The sequence below is a fragment of the Gallinula chloropus genome (assembly GCF_964237585.1).
Source record: "Gallinula chloropus genome assembly, chromosome: 7".
NCBI lineage: Eukaryota > Metazoa > Chordata > Aves > Gruiformes > Rallidae > Gallinula > Gallinula chloropus.
The window spans coordinates 1,978,178-1,997,151 of NC_140092.1; the positions used below are offsets into that span (position 1 = coordinate 1,978,178).

The window sequence follows — 18,974 nt, forward strand, 5'->3', positions numbered from 1 at the left end:
CTTTGAGGAAATCTCTAAGATGGATGGAACAGTAGAAGCTGCTTTCTGTACAAATAGCCTTTGATGCTTTTGTGAGTTTATTCCAGAAGCTGTAAATAAAAGCCTCTGTTCCATCATTTTGCTGCACACTTCTTCAGTTATTACCTTCCCACTTCAAAATCACATTACCTCTGCTAATTTATGCAGATTTTTACATTGGGCTCTTTACTCAAAGTCCTTACTCAAACAAACTCCTTACACCAAAGGGAGAAAATGAAATTCCTGTGCAAGTGAAAAATATCAGACTAGGTTCTAATAATGGATTTGGGAATTCGCTAGGGTGAAAGTCACTGTTAATTTGTTCCCATTACTATACACAGGTTCACCTTATCATGTTTACCCAGAAGAAAAAACACTTTTTATCTAATTTTCTGTGGAGGATATTTCTCAAAAGCAGTAAATCCCTGAAGATGAAGTCATACCCAGCAACTCAGTACAAACACAGAGTTTTGAGAGAAAATGACCTAAGCCCAGACAGAGTGACAAAAGGTCTCAGCAAAGTCAGAGAGGGCATTGCTGAGCAGACAATGTCATGCTGAGTACCCCAATGTCACCCAATCAAAAGCAGCAGCAGAGACAACAAAGCTGATGTAATGGCAACAAGGAAGGACATACTGTAAGTTCATTCTTCCTGTTATATTCAGAGTCTGACAGGAAGGCAGTAAGACTTTTCAGGGCCAGTCTGTGGCAGTAAAGCATTTGATGCCCTCTGTGTTCAGTAGAACGAGCTGCATGGTAAGATCCTACAAGCCTTGTGTTGAGATGCTGGAGTCAGATTCTTGGTCTACCCTTAGAAACAGGAAAATCCTATGATGTGCTTTTTTTGGTCAGCTTGGGCTCAGGGCCCAAATCCAGCTATAGTTTTATATCTTTCAGATGGATGATTGAAAAAAAGTATCATTTAACATGAGCTCTTTAGCCAGATATTTAAATACATCTTCACAAAACCAGTTTTTAATGATACTTAATTATAAAATATAAACAACAGAGCACACAGTCATTACACATCTTTTTATCTGCCTGTAAGTACACTTTAGCTTTTGATCCCTCTACTTCCATTGAAATCAATGGAAATCCTTCATTCAGAGGCATAAATATCTCCATGTGGCACACATTATACCATAAAAAACCCACAACCCTACGCTTGAGAGAAGGGGAAGATGGTGGAGTAATACTGTTCTTCTCTGGTCATACAGGTGTAATGGTGGATAAATGGGATAGAGAAAGGAGAGAGAGAGGGAAAGAGAAGGAGGGAGGGCTACAGACCAAATACACTCCTGCACAGCACAGTGTTATGAACGTGGTATGGTGCTTTTAAGTACACTAGGTAAGATTTCTGTCTTGCTGGGCTATTTTCCTTTTTTCCTGGGGAAAATGTTACTGAAATATGTCAGAGACAGCTCTATTTGTAACTCCTAGGAGTAAAAGCTTGTCATGAACACACTGAGCTCCAATATAAAGGGCTGTACAAACTGTTCTGATAGGAGCACACATAACAACCTGAGTGTATTCCCCTTTCCTGCTGCAGTCAGCATGTGCCTTTCCCCCTAATTGGACCAGTGTTTTTCCCTCTCAGACACTTCTAAAATATTAGCATTTATCCTAGAGAGAGCAAAACCTGCAGCTTAGATCCAGATGTCCCCATCCCTTTGGAAAAAAGACAGATAAACAATGGCCTGAGTTGCAGAATTTGCTATTTTTAACTCTATTCACAGCATCTGCCTCAGTCAGAGAATTAAACAATGGATTTGTTAGCACAGTGTTTGGTTACACAAAGTACTGCAGTGATAGTTACTAAGACAACAATACAGTTGTTTATACTCTAAAGACAATTTTCACAAGGAGAAGGGACAGTTATTTAACATTTTTGAAGTCTGCCTAAGAATCTGTAGAAAAAAAAATAATCAGGAAATAGTTATTTTTTTACCCACAGGTAGCCTCTCTCAGATTTGTATTTCCAGCCCTATTTTTGCACTTTTCCTGGTGGTAACTTTCTGAAATTTCATATGAACATATCACTTGATCTTTGCAGTCTGCAATATTGCTCTCAAATCATTTCAAAGACAGGCTGTGACTGCAAGAGGCAGAAGTCACCAACTCAAAGGGTATCTCAAATATCCACAATTAAAAGTATGGCCAACTGTATCAGCAGAGAGAGCCCTGAAAAAATACAAGATAAAAAAAACCCAGAAACTTACGTCATGACCAATGTCTCATCTCCAGGTTCACTGAGTAATCCATCTACAAAGACTGAAGTGCTGGTAAAGTTATGTGTACTCCAAGTCTGGCCTTCATCTATGCTGAACCTGTAAAAAAGCAGAAAAGGCTTTATTTTCCAGCTGTTATACAAACCAGAATTCATTCATTCATTTGAGGAAAAAAAACCCAACAAAATCCCCTTCCTATTTAGATTTACAATCACCAATACAGGATTTACAATCACCAAAACACAGTATGCCCAGACAGTGTATCATACTAATGGGATCTTTTACTCAACAACAGATCCAGGGGCTCACATCTTTATCAGAAGGTGGATAATAAATTTGCAACAACAATGAAACTTCTCAGGCAGATAAAACCAAGGTCTGTCAACAAACTATCTTGTTACCTTGTAGGTTCAAGGGCAAGTTAATTTGCACTTCATTCTTTCTAGTACTCTCTGAACTAGACACCTGCTAGGCACAGGTCAGTGAAACATGAGAGGCAAACCAGCACAACTGCTAAAACACGTGGGAGGTGCAGTAACTGCAGGTTCCAAGATGATGGTCCTTCACAGCTGTGACCATCCACTTAGAAATCTTCAAAGATGCTGATGATCAGCAAAATATGTGTCAAACACCTTGTGCACCTAAGTTTTATGATTCAAAGTCTCTCTCCTTGTGTACCTTTCCTTCAGGTCGTTTTGGATACTGGGTTAACGATGGGTTTTCATTCTAGCTGGGTACATAGCTTAGTACCAGAGTGCCAAGAGTAATAGTAAACAGTGCAGAGAGTAATAAGCAAAACTGAGCCTAGTCAAAGGTGATAAACAAAGGTCTCTTGGGTTTTTTTTAATGCAGAAGATGGTAATTTTGTATGCCATGACATCAGCATGCTTTGCTTCACTACCATGCAGTGTAAAAATTTGGTATTTTACAAAAAAAATTCTGTGGAGCAAACTTTTCCTTCCAAACAAGCTGAGAAGGCCACTTGCTGCATTATTGCTACATGACAGGGTCTACTTTGAAGGCATCCTACAATTAATTTGTGCATGAACTACTCAAAAGCACTGAGCTCCTGCATACTGTTACTGTGCAGCATGTCAGCACACGCCAGCCCTTGTCCTACGGGCTCACAAAGTCTACATTACATGGCTCTTTGCCAGAGCAACTCAGGGCTAGTCTCCCACATGTGTATTCACTGTGGGGGTCAGAGCTTTACTGCAGCATGAATGGACTACCCTGACTGGATACTTAAGCCCCATATGCATCACAGATTGAGCACCATTGCTGTATACCACTGGGGCAAACCCATAACAGGAAACAGTCATGCTGAATATGGCTCGTACTGTAGAGGACCAGGATAGCCCTTTAAGCAAAAAATATCTACACTACTGCAGGGAATGTTACTGTGATGAATGCATGATGCCATGATACCTACAACACCATGAAGTAATTCATAAGAAATAAGCCACCTGCATTGTATTGACTTAATCAAGGTTACATGAAGTTCAGTCCACCTGCATTTCATACAGGATCACACTGAAATGCTCATCTTAAACTCTGAACTTTGCCTGGGGTCTGGAATACACAATAGCTTTACTCTAATTTGCTATAGGATTACTTCAGTATTTTCAGAGGGATAGAGGTGTCTTTGATGGCCACAATAACTCCACCATGGTCCAGGTACAAGATATGATGCTCTTCTTCAAAGACCTACAAGTCAGACAAAAGAAAGACCAGCTAAGCAAATGAACAAAACAGCTAAAATAAAATGTATGAACAGAACAGAGTTAAAGAACTTATGTTTTATAATATCCACACTTCAAATTGAAAAGGACATAAAAGTCAGCTTTACTCTTCTATTTCTCCCAGCTGTAAAATAAAAGAAAGTTAAGCAGGTGAATCAGACAATGTTCAGGTTCAAATCACAGTCAGATTAAACTGTCTAAAGTGATTTTAGCCCAAGCTTGTATTTCTCACAGTATGCATTCTGCATTCCTTCCTATTATATATCACCAAGTGACCTATCACCTTACTTTGGTATTTGCCATATTCTATGGATCTTGCAGAATAAAATGCTTTGTAGTCTAATTCTAAGGAAAATAAGAAAACTGTTGCTGTTCGTGACTTTCTCACATGTTCTCCAGACTCTACAGAACTTGAAATAATTGCTGAAAGCATGTTTTCTGCCTTTCCAGCATCAATGATTTCAATGATTTATTTAAATTCCAGCTTTCTGTGATCTCACACAGAGGCTGCTCTGAGTTTTGAACCAGAGTACATGCAATATTGATTGAATGGTATAAAGGATTCAGAATTTTCTAAATTCTTTTCATTCATTTTCCTGAGGTCATCAGCAGTACTAAAATACTGGAATAGCCAGATATCTTCCCTTTTTTACATCTGAAATCTGTTTTCAGACAGGGTTTGCACATATTATTAGGCTGTGAAAGTACATTTAACATAAGAGTAGGTGATAAAGTGAGAGTTACTGCACACAATTAACAGATGAACACGCAGCCTCCTACATGGTTTGACAAAGCAAAGGTGAAAAACATAAAGGTTACCTTTCCTTTGCCTTGTGAATGAGAAAATACCAACAGTACTAAATGCTTTTTTTTTTGACTAAATGTACATTTAGAGGGTTCATCAGCAAGAGTGAACCAGAGGGGGAATAAGAAGTATCTCATAGCACATTCACAATTACTTCAAAAACAGTAAGCATTTAATTTGGGTTCAGAATTCAGTCTTCCTCTCATCTAATAAGAGTATATTTTATGGGAATCCTAGGGCTTCAAGTGTCTGATCAGCTTTTCAGTGTTGCCAATTTACAGGCGAAACCCTGTTATGAGGCATTTACAGTCCTATCTACTTGTTCCACACAGCTGCATGTTTCAGAAGAGAATTCAGTAGAGCATAGACATTAATTTTAGATGTGCTTCAAAAGGATGAGATCAGCTGGAGCCAGATAAGCACACAGAGTTTTGATCCTCCTCTAAACTTTGTTTGAACTTTTGCTCAAATCCAAATGCAATGGTATATTCTGGGATGCGAAGCCACCAAAAGCTTCACCATCACCCTGAAGCTGGTGTCTGCATCACTTCATCCAAATTAGGCTTTCCCAGAAAAGCACCATGGCACTTCCTCGTGCACCACCTCAATACCCCAGCTTTACCCTACATCCATTTGGCACACAATGAAGCACAGCAGGCATGCTACAGGCACATTAATGCCATCTTTATATCATCCTCTTCTTGCACATTTCAAACATTTCATAACCATAATGTATGACATTCCTGATGAAAGCAACTCTTCAGCTTCAGTATATTGAAAAGGATTAACCATTTCGTGCCTGTGGGGCTCAGCACAAAAGTGAATATTTAGGTCTGCTGCTTTCTAGAAACAAACCCAAGACAAATGGTTTGCAAAAGGTTTAGGCAAAAGTGGTCTTTGTGTCAGAGCTGAAGTTCAGCCTGAGGAACGAGTGACAGGAATGTTTACAGCCATCACAAATTCTGATCCATGTTACATGAAGTCATGTAACAAATTTATTACAATCCCTACTAGTATCCAGCAACTACAGAAGTGGATTTTTATTTCTATGTTTTTACCTTCTTCTGTAGTTTTTGGAACATGTTGTATGCTTTATAATTGCAATGTCAACTTCTTTTCTCCCCCACTTTCCCCTTCCTCTGCTCTCCCTGTTTTTTTCCCCACATTTGTCCTTACAACTTCAGAAGATATTTCAGGCCAGGGTATCTGCAGGGAGTGATTAGATGAGCTCCATGAAATCACTGAAAAGATGTTTAAATGGGCCTAGAGAGATGTACTCCACACAATTTTACTCTAAGATAGTTTCAAGACTAATCAAAAATGCCCACAGTCACCTGCTTCTCTCACAAAGTGACACCCATTTCTAAATTCAAATTTGGAAACAGAAGTTTTCCTGCACTGAACAAGCCAATTGGTCCTCCCCAGAGGTGAGAGGCTGGGATAGGAGCCTCTGCTGTTGTGCTTGAAGGTGTTACCATTCATCTCTTAAGATGTCTGCACAAAAAACCCAAGTAGTCTTCCTTAAAAGAAGGATTTCCAAATGGCTTTGATACAAAAGGATTTGACACAGAGAAATACTATTCCAACAACCAAAGCTCCAGAGATCTAGATTCCATTCCTAGATATACAACAGACTTTCTGTGTAACCTTATTAGCTTAATTGAGCCTTTTGTTGTTGCACTAGCTGTTCTGGTAGTAGGTCAAATATGAAAGATTTTTTGTTGCTGATATTTTTCCTTTTATTTAAGCTATTTCTTCTGAAAGCCAGACCTCTTGCTCTGTTTGCCTTATTTTAAGCACAGTGTTGTAACAGATGCTGTTGAAATAGCAATGGCAACCATAACTGTAAACAGAAATAATTTTAAAAAGAAATAAATAAAACACACTCATAGGTATACACAAGGTTACCCTTAGCATTTGACAGAATCTTCTAATATTTTAAAAATCAGGCCCCATGCAGGATAAAATATTTAAAACTTGTATGGTCTGAAATTGTAGCCTATTTATTCCAGGATACAAGATCTGTTTATCTACCTGACCCCTATCATCTTCATTAACACTTTATGATACTGTTTTTCTGGTGTAATAGACAGAGAAATCTTCCAAATAGACGTATTTGTCCTGTAAGTTCACCTTAGGCTACATTTTTGTGGTTCACTTCAGATGATCTAAGGACATGCAGATCATGTCAAGGTGAGATTCCCTTCTCCTACAGGCCAGATCACTGCTGCTGCATGGACATTGAAGGCACTTAGCAATCAGCTCCTAAACTACTTCTGTTTACAGTGCAACATTTTACAATGCAAAGCAACTCAGAAATAACTGGAGCCAGCCCAAGTGGCATTGTGGCTACTTACAATCAGAATAATTGTTTTTACTTTTCCATTTATCACCTGCATTTACTTAATTTCACACAACTATCATTTGGCCATTTTTATTTCTACTTATAAAGACTGTCTATGTATCCTACCATAGTCAGGCTTCCTGAACTTCCATATGACCTTACCACATGCAAGCTATGGAAATACTGGTTCAGTTGAAATTATTTAGGTGTATACAGCTGGCTAAGAAATTATGGAAGAAAAATGATCAATAGATCAATGTTAAATTGAGACTGTATTACAAATTCAAGAACTCTGAATCACAAACTGGATCTGGTTCCATAATACAGTGATAGAGCAAAGACAAGAAGTCTTCTACAACGAGGTGCCAATACTGTCAAGACAATTATTTCATTCTGTTTAGTACTGAAAAAAAATGCAATTATGCATTCAGTTTTACAGAATCAGAAGGTTGGAAAAGACCTTTGAGATTGAGTCCAACCATACCCATCCTCTGTTAACCCATATCCCTAAGCACCTGATCTACCCATCTTTTAAATACATCCAGGGTCAATGACTCAACCACCTCCCTGGGCAGCCTGTGCCAATGCCCAACAACCCTATCAGTGAAGAATATTTTCCTACTGTCTAATCTAAACCTGCCCTGCCACAGCTTGAGTCCATTCCCCTTTGTCCTATCAACTGCTGATTGGATGAAGAGAACAACACCCATCTCTCTACAACCTCCTTTCAGATACTTGTAGGCAGTGATAAGGTCTCCTCAGCCTCCTCTTTTCCAGGCTAGACAACCCCAGTTCCCTCAGCCTCTCCTATTAAAGTTTGCTCTCCAGCCCCTTCCCCAGCCTGGCTGCCCTTCTCTGGACACTCTTCAGTGTCTCAATGTCTTTCTTGTAGTGAGGGGCCCAAAACTGAACACAGTACTCGAGATGCAGCCTCACCCATGCATCAGGAGTGGGATGGCATATTAGAAAGCCCAATCAATGATCAACAAAAAGGAAAAGCACTTGAGAAATTTGATCCATTAGGAAAAGAGTGGATTTCAGTTTGTTTTTTTCCAAGTGAAAACCCCTGTACTCTAAGCAGACATGATAATCACCTTTCAACATCTGAAAAGTTATTCAAAGGTGACAAGAAACCACTCCTCTCCAAAGACTGGAAGAACTCAACTTACCTTGCAGAACTTGTGAAACTGCAACAACAGCAGCAAAAAGCACTGCCAGCTTATCTTAAATATTCAGAAAAAACCCTATGAAAACTGTGAAACACCATGTAGCCAGGCTGCAGAATCCCCTACAGGGGATTAGCAATTAGGTCTGGCAAACCTGTTAGAAATGTTCCTGGTAAGTCTGATGTTATCTCAGACCACACAGCTGAATTACATGATCTTTGTCCTTCCTCCCAGCCCTATATTCCTATGAACCAATACAGCTATTGTTTCAGGAAAGCTTTTAACTTATTCCTTGAACTGCCTTTTCTCCTAAGTCTTTTATATTTACTTCTCTGCATTGCTCTGTCACTCTGTAGACAGCTCTGCAGCATCATGTGTGGCACGTAAGGAAGGTGACAGGCACTCACTAATGACATCGCCGTTTCCAAGTCAGTGACTGAAACCCACCTGAAGAGCTGTGCTAACACGAGCTCCGCTCTACTTTTGCCAGCTCAGAAAACCTGCAATTTACTGTCTAAATAATTCCCATATCATCTGCCTGAAGCTTTGTCTTTTGTCTCATGAACTCCTACAGAGAAAGGAAATGTACCGCTGTCCTCTGGCAGAACTGTTAGATGATGAACAGCGAGGCCATAAAATACATACAATAATCTACATTTTCATTCCAATACCAAACATGAAGATTGAGTAAGCTCTTTCAGAGGCTTCATAGCAGTTTTAATTAAAATAAAGCTGGCAATGGTGCTTTTCATTTTGCCTGCCATAAGGAGGGATCAGTTTGTGGATGGTTGTACAGCATGAATAGACATCTTAAGGTCAACTTTCATCACGTATCATTCATCCAAGAGTCTCACAAGTAAAAAAGCAGCAAAAGTATGAATTTGATCACCTTCACTCTTCTTATTTTTTCACCCCAGAAAACCTACAGAACTTTGGCAAATGGTGACAATAAATTATTTGAGATGCCTCTGTGAAGTATTAGACAACCCTGTAAATCCTGGAGGGCTTTTGCATTTACACTCCTATTTATCATTTGCTAGATTTCAAGAAGGAATTTGGCATCCAATTTTATCTTTTAAACTTCAAAGGAGAAAAAGTTCTTCTGTGCAGTAGTAATGGAACCCTACGATAGCAATATAAGAAACTGTATTTGCCTCTTGTAATCTCAAGCACCCCAAGGCCAGTTACACTAGTGAAAATGTTTTCACACTGTGCTTAAAATGCACTAGGCATTAAAAGCAAATAACATCCAGAATTCAAATGGCATTACAGCTACTACATGACTGTTTGGTTTTTTTTTAACACTTTGGTGTTTGTCATCCCAGAACCCCTTAAATCACACTAAAAAAACCATTCAAAGCCTTACTGGGTTTTTTAAGAATCTTTTTGCTTTCTCGGTTTCAATGAATAACAAAGTTTAAGCTTGAATACCAGTTTGCAGACTATGAAGCAGAAGAATTTCTGCCTTTTTATCTAAACCATATCTTTTAGCTTGGAATATCTGTACTGCAAGACACAGCACAAGTCCACCTCATAATTAGCATAGGAAGATTTAAATTATTAAGAACCTAAAAAGACTCTTTTTTTTTTATAGAATATACTTGTAAGATCTTAAAAGAGACCAAAACATTCATGTTGTGGTAGAATCTGACATTTGAGTCTTGACAAATCACCTTCTTAATCAGTTTCTAAGCAAAACGTGGGTGATGATGATGATGATGATGATGATGATGATACTAACAGCCTCCCTCCAAAGAGCAGGTATATAACGCTTAGCTAAGCATTATAAAATTAATCATGTTTGATGCATTAAAATTATTTCCAGGTACTTTTGATGATTTCTGACTCCTACCTGACGCCACGTGTTCCCACAGTCAGACGTTATGTACATCTCTTCTTTGTACTCAACGAGCTGGGATCCCAGGTTACCTGTCATGGAACAGGAGGAAACAAGGGTTGTATCCACGAGTGAGAGAGATCAGATCTAGTCCTGATGCCAGTCAGAGTGAGAAGCATCTAGGTTAGAGCACGAAACCAACTCAGATGATCAGCAGGCTTACTTCATTTCTGGTGGCACCAGAAAAAAACATCTTAATAACACCTATGTATGCTTTTAATTTTTATCTTTATATTGTTAGCTGCCTATAGGTGGGAGCAACGAGGCTTAATTCTAATACTGAAACACAGAGGCCAAACCAACATTCCAGTTTTGTTGCTGCATGCTGAAAAATTATTAGAAGAGAATATGTCCTTAAGATGTAAGTCTGAAACACACTTAAGCTCAGAAGCCACACATTAACCTTAATCACACCCTGTAAAGTTATTAATCTTGAACTTGAATTGTTAAGATAAAAAATGTTTCATCTAGAAGACTTTATGAAGCCTCAGCAAAATCTAGAGCCTGGAGAAATATGTAACACTGAAAAGTGGAGGCAGGGGGGGTGAAAAAGTCTGCAAATAGAAAAGAATCTAAACCAGAATTATTATATTATTGACCAGGCAGCTAAATGAATTATTTTGATAAAAAGCCCTGAGGAGCAGCAGCCAGCATTCAGATTGCTGCAAAGCAACAGAAATGCAGAAACAAACTTACAGAAGAAGATAGAGCAGGTGCCATGCCAAACGGTGAGATCTCCATGTTTTAACATACTGTATTTCAAATAGGAAACTATTAAACCACCAGGCAGCTTCCTGTGCTCTATGGTAGAAGCAATCATAGCACAACATTCCTTCTAAAGTATACCCTCCAGGGGATTTTTACTTAAATATATAGTTTGCGTGTTTTTACAGTAAAAATAAGATCAAAGTCATCAGATCCTCTTGAGAAGGAGACGAGGAAAGAAAATTCAGGTTTAGCAGGATGGAGTTTCACTTGTGTTACATAAGTAGCTGGTTTTTACCAGCAAAACAGACCTAATGAAGCGTGCTTCACTAGCACCACACAGTTCCTGAGAGGTGGCCAGCACCCATTGCTCAAAATACATGCTCTGTTTCAACTATCAGGATTCCCTGTGTGCCATTGTTTGGTAGTATATAGATCTAAATGTTATTTAACCCTAAATACCACCTAGACTGGATGGGGATATTCTTTATATCGAATCAGGGAATTTAGGGGAGTTAGTTCACACCTTTCAACTACATCTAGGGTTTCAGAAGATGCTACTGTCCCTTCTTGGATTTTCATCTTTCTAGACCATTCCCCATTCTCTCACTTATCAAGTAATTCAGCACTGATTTTGTTGGCTGTGCTATTTTGAAAATGGGATGGCTACACTTATCTCCTTGCTAGAATCAAAAGTATTGCTGTCAGTCTACATCCCTCTTTGCACACATACCTTTAATAAATGCATAGTTAGTATTCCTCCTGGATAAATGCTGGGTTTTCTGCCTCTTTTTACCACTTATTCAAATCTACTTATATGAGTAGGTCTTTATTTTGGGAATTGCTACGGATCTGCACTTTAAAAAGTGAAGTGGTAAATTGCCTCAGCTAATGGAGAATTAGTCTGTAAACTAAACAGCATCAACTTGTGCTTCATTAGAAAGCCTTTTATATCCAGCTGATATGGTAATGACTGGAGGATATTAGCAACAGCTTTGTAATTGCAGTTCTGTAATAAGAGACATGACTTCTCCTAGTTTTGGTTTTACCTTTATTGCCTTTTCTTGGTAAATGAGCAAAATGAGTTGGTGGGCTCAGTTATAATTAGAGACATGCAATAAACACAGCTGATGACAAACTTGACATAGAGGCTGGTGTATTGCTTTGGGAACATGGGAGTTGCACCTCAGAGATTAAAAGCATCAGTGTTTACTTATCTCTTGTACCAATATTGTGGATGGAGATCTGCAATGCTGGTGTGAGAAGCAGCTGAAGGAGGGACACATGGAACGGCCCTGTTTTGGCTAGAGACTGCAGAATAAACAGATGGACAGTTTCTACACAGAATTTTGAAGGCCATGGTGCCCAGAATTAGACCTTTTGCCTCATTAACCGTGAAATTAATATTAAAATCAACCCACCCCGAATACGCTAATGAGCTAAAAGGAGTACACGCTTATCATATGATTGTAGTACTCAACTTTCCACCCAGATCATGTTCAACATCACCCCTGGGAGAGAACAGCTAACACTGGGGTATAAAGAGTATTGAGGAAGCTACTCCCAGAGGTAGGGAGAACAGAAGAAACTGAAGACCCCAAAGAGGCAGTTGATGGGCTGTGTTCTTTCTCTTCTACCCAAGACAGGGATGTCTTCTTGGTAAGCAACTGTGTTTTCAACTTTTGGTGAGAATACCCAGGATAGTATTTTCCCAGCATTTTAATTCTAGTCATGTATTAGTGCTATTGAAGTAACTGCATTTATCAATGGCAATCCCAAACACTTATATCTGTTGTTTTAATAAACTTTCTATTAGTTTCACCTTTGCAAAGCCATCTCAGTGAAAGTCCTCTGGGGACTCTGACAGGCAAATCTAGACTCTGATATGTGGTATCATATATAATCCTTTAGACATAAATTGTTGACCAAGTCTAGGACTAAGACTGGACCTAGCCACACATGCATGGGGTACTCTCTGAGAAGTAGTTTAGAAAGCAAGGGGGTCCTTTCTGAACCTTGTGACTCAGTGGGAGGTCCTCCCTCAGCCACACATCAGACTCACCCTGTACATGACAGGCAAAAAGAACTTCACTGCTCTTCGACCTCTGAAAGTGGTTCATCCCCAGGCCAAGTGTGAAAACCCAGAGGTGGTGTTTGCAGGGACTTCTGATTGCTGGCATAATGTTCTGTGCATCAGTGAAGGCTGAAATTACTACTACTTCCAGATTTTTAGGAGACAATTATATTACATAATTTTCCAAACTTTATAAAAAGTCAGGTCTTTGAGCACATAAGAAAACTCTTTCTGTTAGGGAGGGTAAAATGTTTTGATTTATTCACAGTTTGCACTGTGGATACTGCAGACAAAATCTCACTGAAAAGCAGTGTTGATGGCTTAAAAAATTAAAAACCAGGTGAGGCAGCACACAGGAATCCTGCATCAGCAACGGAGACAGGGATGCTCCTGCAGAGCGCAGGGTGTTACTGGCATGGGGAGCAGCCACGCAGCCAGATCTCTGAGGTGGTGTGTGATGAGTTTGTTAAGCTAAGGATATCTTTGAAAGCTGTTAGCCTGAAAAAGGAGAGCTGGAATAAAACAAAGTTCTTTGAAGAACTTAGCGGACTTACCACAGTTTTATTAGCCAAGTTTTCTATTTAACATGTGTCACACATGAGTTCCGAATTTGGCTTTATTTTTATGTTCTAATAAAAAAGAACTTCAAAGATTTTGGACATTTGAGATTTTTGAGATTTAAAACAAAGTGCACAATTTTACTCCATGGCTCTAGCTACCCTGCAGTGTCTCATGTTACTGGATTAAGCCAGCTCAACAGACAAAGCATATGTAATAGCACCCCATAAAACACCACACAACAGCTCCAACTCACATCAAATGAAATGCAGAAATATCCTGGTGTTAACAGCATTACAAACAAACAACTACAAAGTCACAGGAGTACTTGGGAAGTACAGCCAAAACATCCTGAAAGTTCCCATGCCATATCTGGGTGAAATTAGCAGCCTTATTTGTGATAAGTGTGCACAACTGACACTGCCATCAAGTGACACAGAAGGTGAGAAACAGCCACATTATGCTCAGCCCCAAGACTAGAAGCCAAGACTTACAGTTTCTAAGCACCCTTCCCACCACATCCTGAAGTGTTCAGACTGTACCACACACACATCAATGTGCTGTTTGCCTAGTGAATCGCGCCAAAACCTGTGCCCCTTGCTGCAGCCATAAATGTCTGCTGTAACTCCCTGCCTGTGCCACTACAGCATGGAAATACCTCTCTGATTTTTGTGGGTCTGTGTTAGATCTCAAAATCCATCTGTGGTAACTAGTAAAGGCAATTTAATACACTGAAGGCAGTTCAGGTTCATACTGAAAAAGCTACTGCATCTGGAATGGGTAATCAACTGCAGGCTATGTAAGCCAGAGCCATACATGGTATAATTTTAACATCACTTTTTGATCTAAATGGCCTGAACACTCCTATGGCACAGACTGTTTTGCCATCTAGATTCAGGAAGTTTTGTCTGTAACAGAAAAGATCCTGAAGTTTGATAACACATAGGTTATGTTATAGGTGTTAGAGGCCATGAAAAGGGTTTTTCATGTGATGAAACTGGGGATGTGCCACACACTTCTACCCTCCAACACATCCATCATGACTGGGGATGTACCACACACATCTCCAGTCATGATGGATATGTTGGAGGGAAGAAGGCCAGGTACGATGATTTTGCTGAGCTGTGTAGGTTAGAAGAGGTAAATCTGATGCTGTCTTGACCATAGGAATTATCAGAAACAGTCCCATGTGTGTGCTTTCTCCCAAAACATAGCCTGGAGACCCATATGCACCTGAATTCTTCTTAAACACTTCCCCAAAGGCTTTTGTCATAGACAGAGCCAGGCTACTGTGCCAGATGCGCTCTTGGCCTGAGTCAGTGTGCCCGCTGTTGTTATGTTCTGACACCTTGCTTTTTCAATTAAGGAAATGGAAGGAAACATTTTGATGCAGATTTTGTATTTTTTGATTAAGAACAGTTGTCTATCATTTTTATTACTTGCATTCTTATAAACTTTTTCAGACTGTGCTTTGGGACACAGGAAATCCTCTCTTGATTTTTCATTTGTCCTGAGTGAAAGGTATTTTAAAGTAACTGGATCAAAATCACACATGCCATCCCTACAGGGGTGGAAGTCCTGAATAGGAGAATACAGGGTTACTAACTACCTGTCAACACAATTCTCCAAGCCTTTTGTAACTTTGCACATGCCAGTTCAGTAGTTGGCTAGCACGGGGATGTGAAAGAAAGCAATATACTTTTAGTGATCACCGGTGGCCAGCCAAGCTCTCTGGAAAGGCAGTACACTTGTGAAAAACACATACAGATCTCCAGAGAGTAATTAAAATTTTGTCTTTGCTCAGGCATTTTGGCAGGTTCCTACTGGGTCACATAAACATGAGAGATTAATTTACAATTTACTATTAATTTATGTGTTTTAAACACTACTTATCACTGCATTTACCCACATTTTTATGTGATTTAGACATGCTTACTGTGAAAAGAAATAATTCCCATATGCCACACGTCTAATAATCCTTCTAATATGGAAAATCTTTTCCAGCCACTTAAATTTAGCATACAGGCAGATGCCTAGTCCAAAAAGAGAGATGTAACTTGCCTCTGGTAGTTAATGCAGTCATAACATCCAACATCCATAACATAAACTAAAATTTCATGGTTTGTAAACTTGTAGTTACACTGTAAAACAAACATACAACCAATTTGTGTTTCAATGTCCCAGATAGACAGTTTTTGCCTGACAAGCTGAAGACATGTTCAGCTGAGGGCTGAGGGAGAACACACCATGAGAACAGGGGAACGTGTTGACAGAAGAAAAATCCAAGGGAACTGAAGGGTCTCCACTCCAAAACGCACTGGGAAATGTTTAATCATCTCCCTGGTCCCTCATCCTTTTAACAGTGGCATCCTGGTGTTCTGCTTTTGTGAAAAATTATATACATTTATCACAATGTATGCAAGGTATTTGGGCCTGATGTGACACAGAGTAAACGGGACTTTCCAGCACTTCCTCAGTTTGTGTGAATGTGCAGAATTTACTGCTTGCTTGATTTGCCATCTGGATTGGAAGCTAAGCAGACAATTATTGTAAACTAACACCTGAAAAATCTACACTTCTCTAAACATTTTTCATAGAAAAGTCCTTTGCAAGTCTATAGTAAAAATTTACACATCAATTGACACACATTTCATAGCTGATGCTGTGAGAAATAGGAGCTGTTGCCAAGATTAAAATGCACAAAAATCAAATGTAAATGCAAAATCCTATTACATTTCTTAAAGGGAGCATAGCAGTTATTTAAAAGAACACTTTAATATGCAGCTATAAAATTTAATATTCTGTCTGCACAATTTATGTATATATATAAACTAAAAATATGCATTCCTCAGAAATATTTATGCAACTTTAATAGAGTGGAATTTTCATTTGTAAATATGAGCTTTAAAAGATGCAATTTTAACATCTTGTTATTGCATTTTTCCCAAATGCTTTAGGCGTTAAGGCTGTTTGCCATTTAATTATTTTTTTAAATTAAACAATGATCAGTAGTCTCTGTGCTCTGATTTTCAAGCACAGTATCAAAACAATCCTTCAGTCACAGGTTAAGTTTTCCATTACCACAAGCAGCTGTGTTGCAGAAGTTTCCTATAAAGCAGGCAAATTCAACCTTAAAGGGATTGTTTTTTCTTGTGATTGATAGCCACACTGCTCTGACTCAGAGAATGAGCTTCGTGGCTGTTATAGTTAGAAACTCTTTTCTAAATTCCAGTTGTTACCCACTTGCTTACATCACTTGTTTCTACACCATGGTTAGATTTTCAGGGAAAAAAAACAACCAACCAAACATATTCTTTATTGCCCTTTATTTTTCTCAGCTAATGAGGTAACTCTTGTAAATATTCTCTGTTTCCATCAACTGCCAAGTAGTCCTACTTAGCACCTGCTCATTGGTCCTGAAAATTGATGCTCTGAATTGTACACATTCTTATGAATAGAGTCACTCTGCAGTATTTCGCCAAAGTATCAGTCTCCCTAGGCAATTATTTATGTACTTCACCCTCAGAATACATTTCCCTTTTCCACAGCACGAAGCAGTGATGGTTCCTAGATCGCTGTGATCAACTGACATCCACAGAGCTTTATCTCCAGTTATTTCCAGAAGATACACTCTCCTTAAATCTAACAGCAAAACTCCAAAAGTGGGTGAGATGTGACCCAAACAATCTGATTTCTGTATGTGCTCAGAACCTAGTACTTGGTTTGCATAGAATTATCAGTTTCAAGGATCAGGACAAGCAGAAATTCAAGCTCATTGTAAAGAAAATCTTTCAGGTAAGAAGTGTAAGTTTACAAGGGTATCAGGTTTGCCACATAAGACCGAATATGTGCGCTGAATCTAGATGACCGGAGCATCCAAATAACATGTCACAATCAGAGTTGATTCAGGTCTCTGCAACTGCAAGGGGATGCAGTTGTTCAAAGATATTTAAGGAGAATCCAAAACAAGTCCATCAGCTCTGTTTGCAACTACTTTCTACCAAAGAAAGGACCTGACTTTCACACCATGCCTCCCTGCTTTTTAGCCAGCTGCTAGAAGTGATGGTGCCCCTCTACAATTTGCATTACATCCTAGGTTGTTCCACAATCAAGGCAGATTAACACGTTAGTTCCATTCTTAATGATGTCTGAATGTCACCAAAAAGTCTCCCTCATGCTCACATTGAGGAAACTTGTGAACAAGTTTACCTACTGGGTATGATGAGACAATGTCACAGTGATAAAATCTCAGCTCATTCCAGGAAGGAACTGAGGGCAAAATACTCTCCTCCAACCTGCCAAAAGTAATATCATCTCAGACAACAGTGCACTTAAAAAACCCCACAAAACCTAACCAAATGAAAACAACCCAAAATCTCCACTAGCACCAGTTCACTACATCTGATTATAATGCAAGTACACAGAAAAATTGCACAGAAGTAATGGTCTAATTAAATAAACCACACTGCCTAATTTGCTATTAGAAGGCATTCAGGTACGGTACAATGAAGCTAAAAGTAAGCAGCCACACTAAATTAGGAGTGTTCATGGAAAAAGAAGATCCCTGAGACAGAAGTTACTTTTTAAAATACTGGAATATATACATTGTGAATTAACCAACTAATAGGAATGCATATACAAGGGCACTATATAAACTCTTAGTCTCATTTGAGTCAAGAAAAACACAGCAGTATTTCAGCAGGTCGGTCTGCCTCTAGTAAAATACTTTAAACTCCATTTACACTAGGGGAAAACTTGAAATCTTCAGTTAAATTAAAGCAATGGCAGCTGTCAGTCTCTTTCAATGCCAAATATGCTCACTGTGATAGTCTCAGGAAGTTTTAAATTTAGTAAGCCTTTTATAAGCAACCAGTGTAAGCTAAGGCAGAAACCATTATTGATTAAAACCAGATATACTTTCAGGAACAGAGAAGCAGCAAGTGTGCCTATTTCATCTAAATGTATTCCAAAAATACAAATAAAATGATGCAGTTTTAAAAAGCTCTTAGAACAGTTAACATTTCAATAATTTTTGAACAAAGGAACAGAAAATGAAACTAATATATGAATCACAAAGCTAAAGAATAAAACAGTTTTGTGAATATTTTTCTTGATGAGTAGTCAACATTGCAATGGAATTTCTTTTATCTAATGCCACCTCACAGTACCACAGCTCCATATGCATGTTATAATGGAGAAGCCACCACCAGCATTGCTCCCAACAGAGATGCACAGTTGCCTCTCTCACTTCACCTCTCTTTCAGCAAAAAGGGAATTAGTAAAAATTACAAGGCACGTTATCTGTATCTAAGCATAAACAACACAGGCTTGGCCATAGTTTACATTGATTTATTGGATTTACTGGGGTATTCGTGATGCCAGAGGCTCTATGCCCCACCTCCAGAGAAAAAGAACACAGGGCATCAGCCATCATCAC

The 18,974-nt window shown here is 38.9% G+C and overlaps 1 protein-coding gene across 1 annotated transcript in view; it reads right to left on the reverse strand.

The window, feature by feature from the left end:
* Positions 1-18,974, reverse strand: part of SORCS2 (sortilin related VPS10 domain containing receptor 2) — a gene marked incomplete at both ends in the record, with an annotated part of 500,666 nt that overhangs the window by 42,201 nt on the left and 439,491 nt on the right. Inside the window, 3 exons of the mRNA XM_084266658.1 lie at positions 2,238-2,345; positions 3,862-3,953; positions 10,156-10,232. Coding sequence (XP_084122784.1) covers positions 2,238-2,345; positions 3,862-3,953; positions 10,156-10,232 — 277 coding nt within the window. The remainder of the gene's footprint in view (positions 1-2,237; positions 2,346-3,861; positions 3,954-10,155; positions 10,233-18,974) is intronic.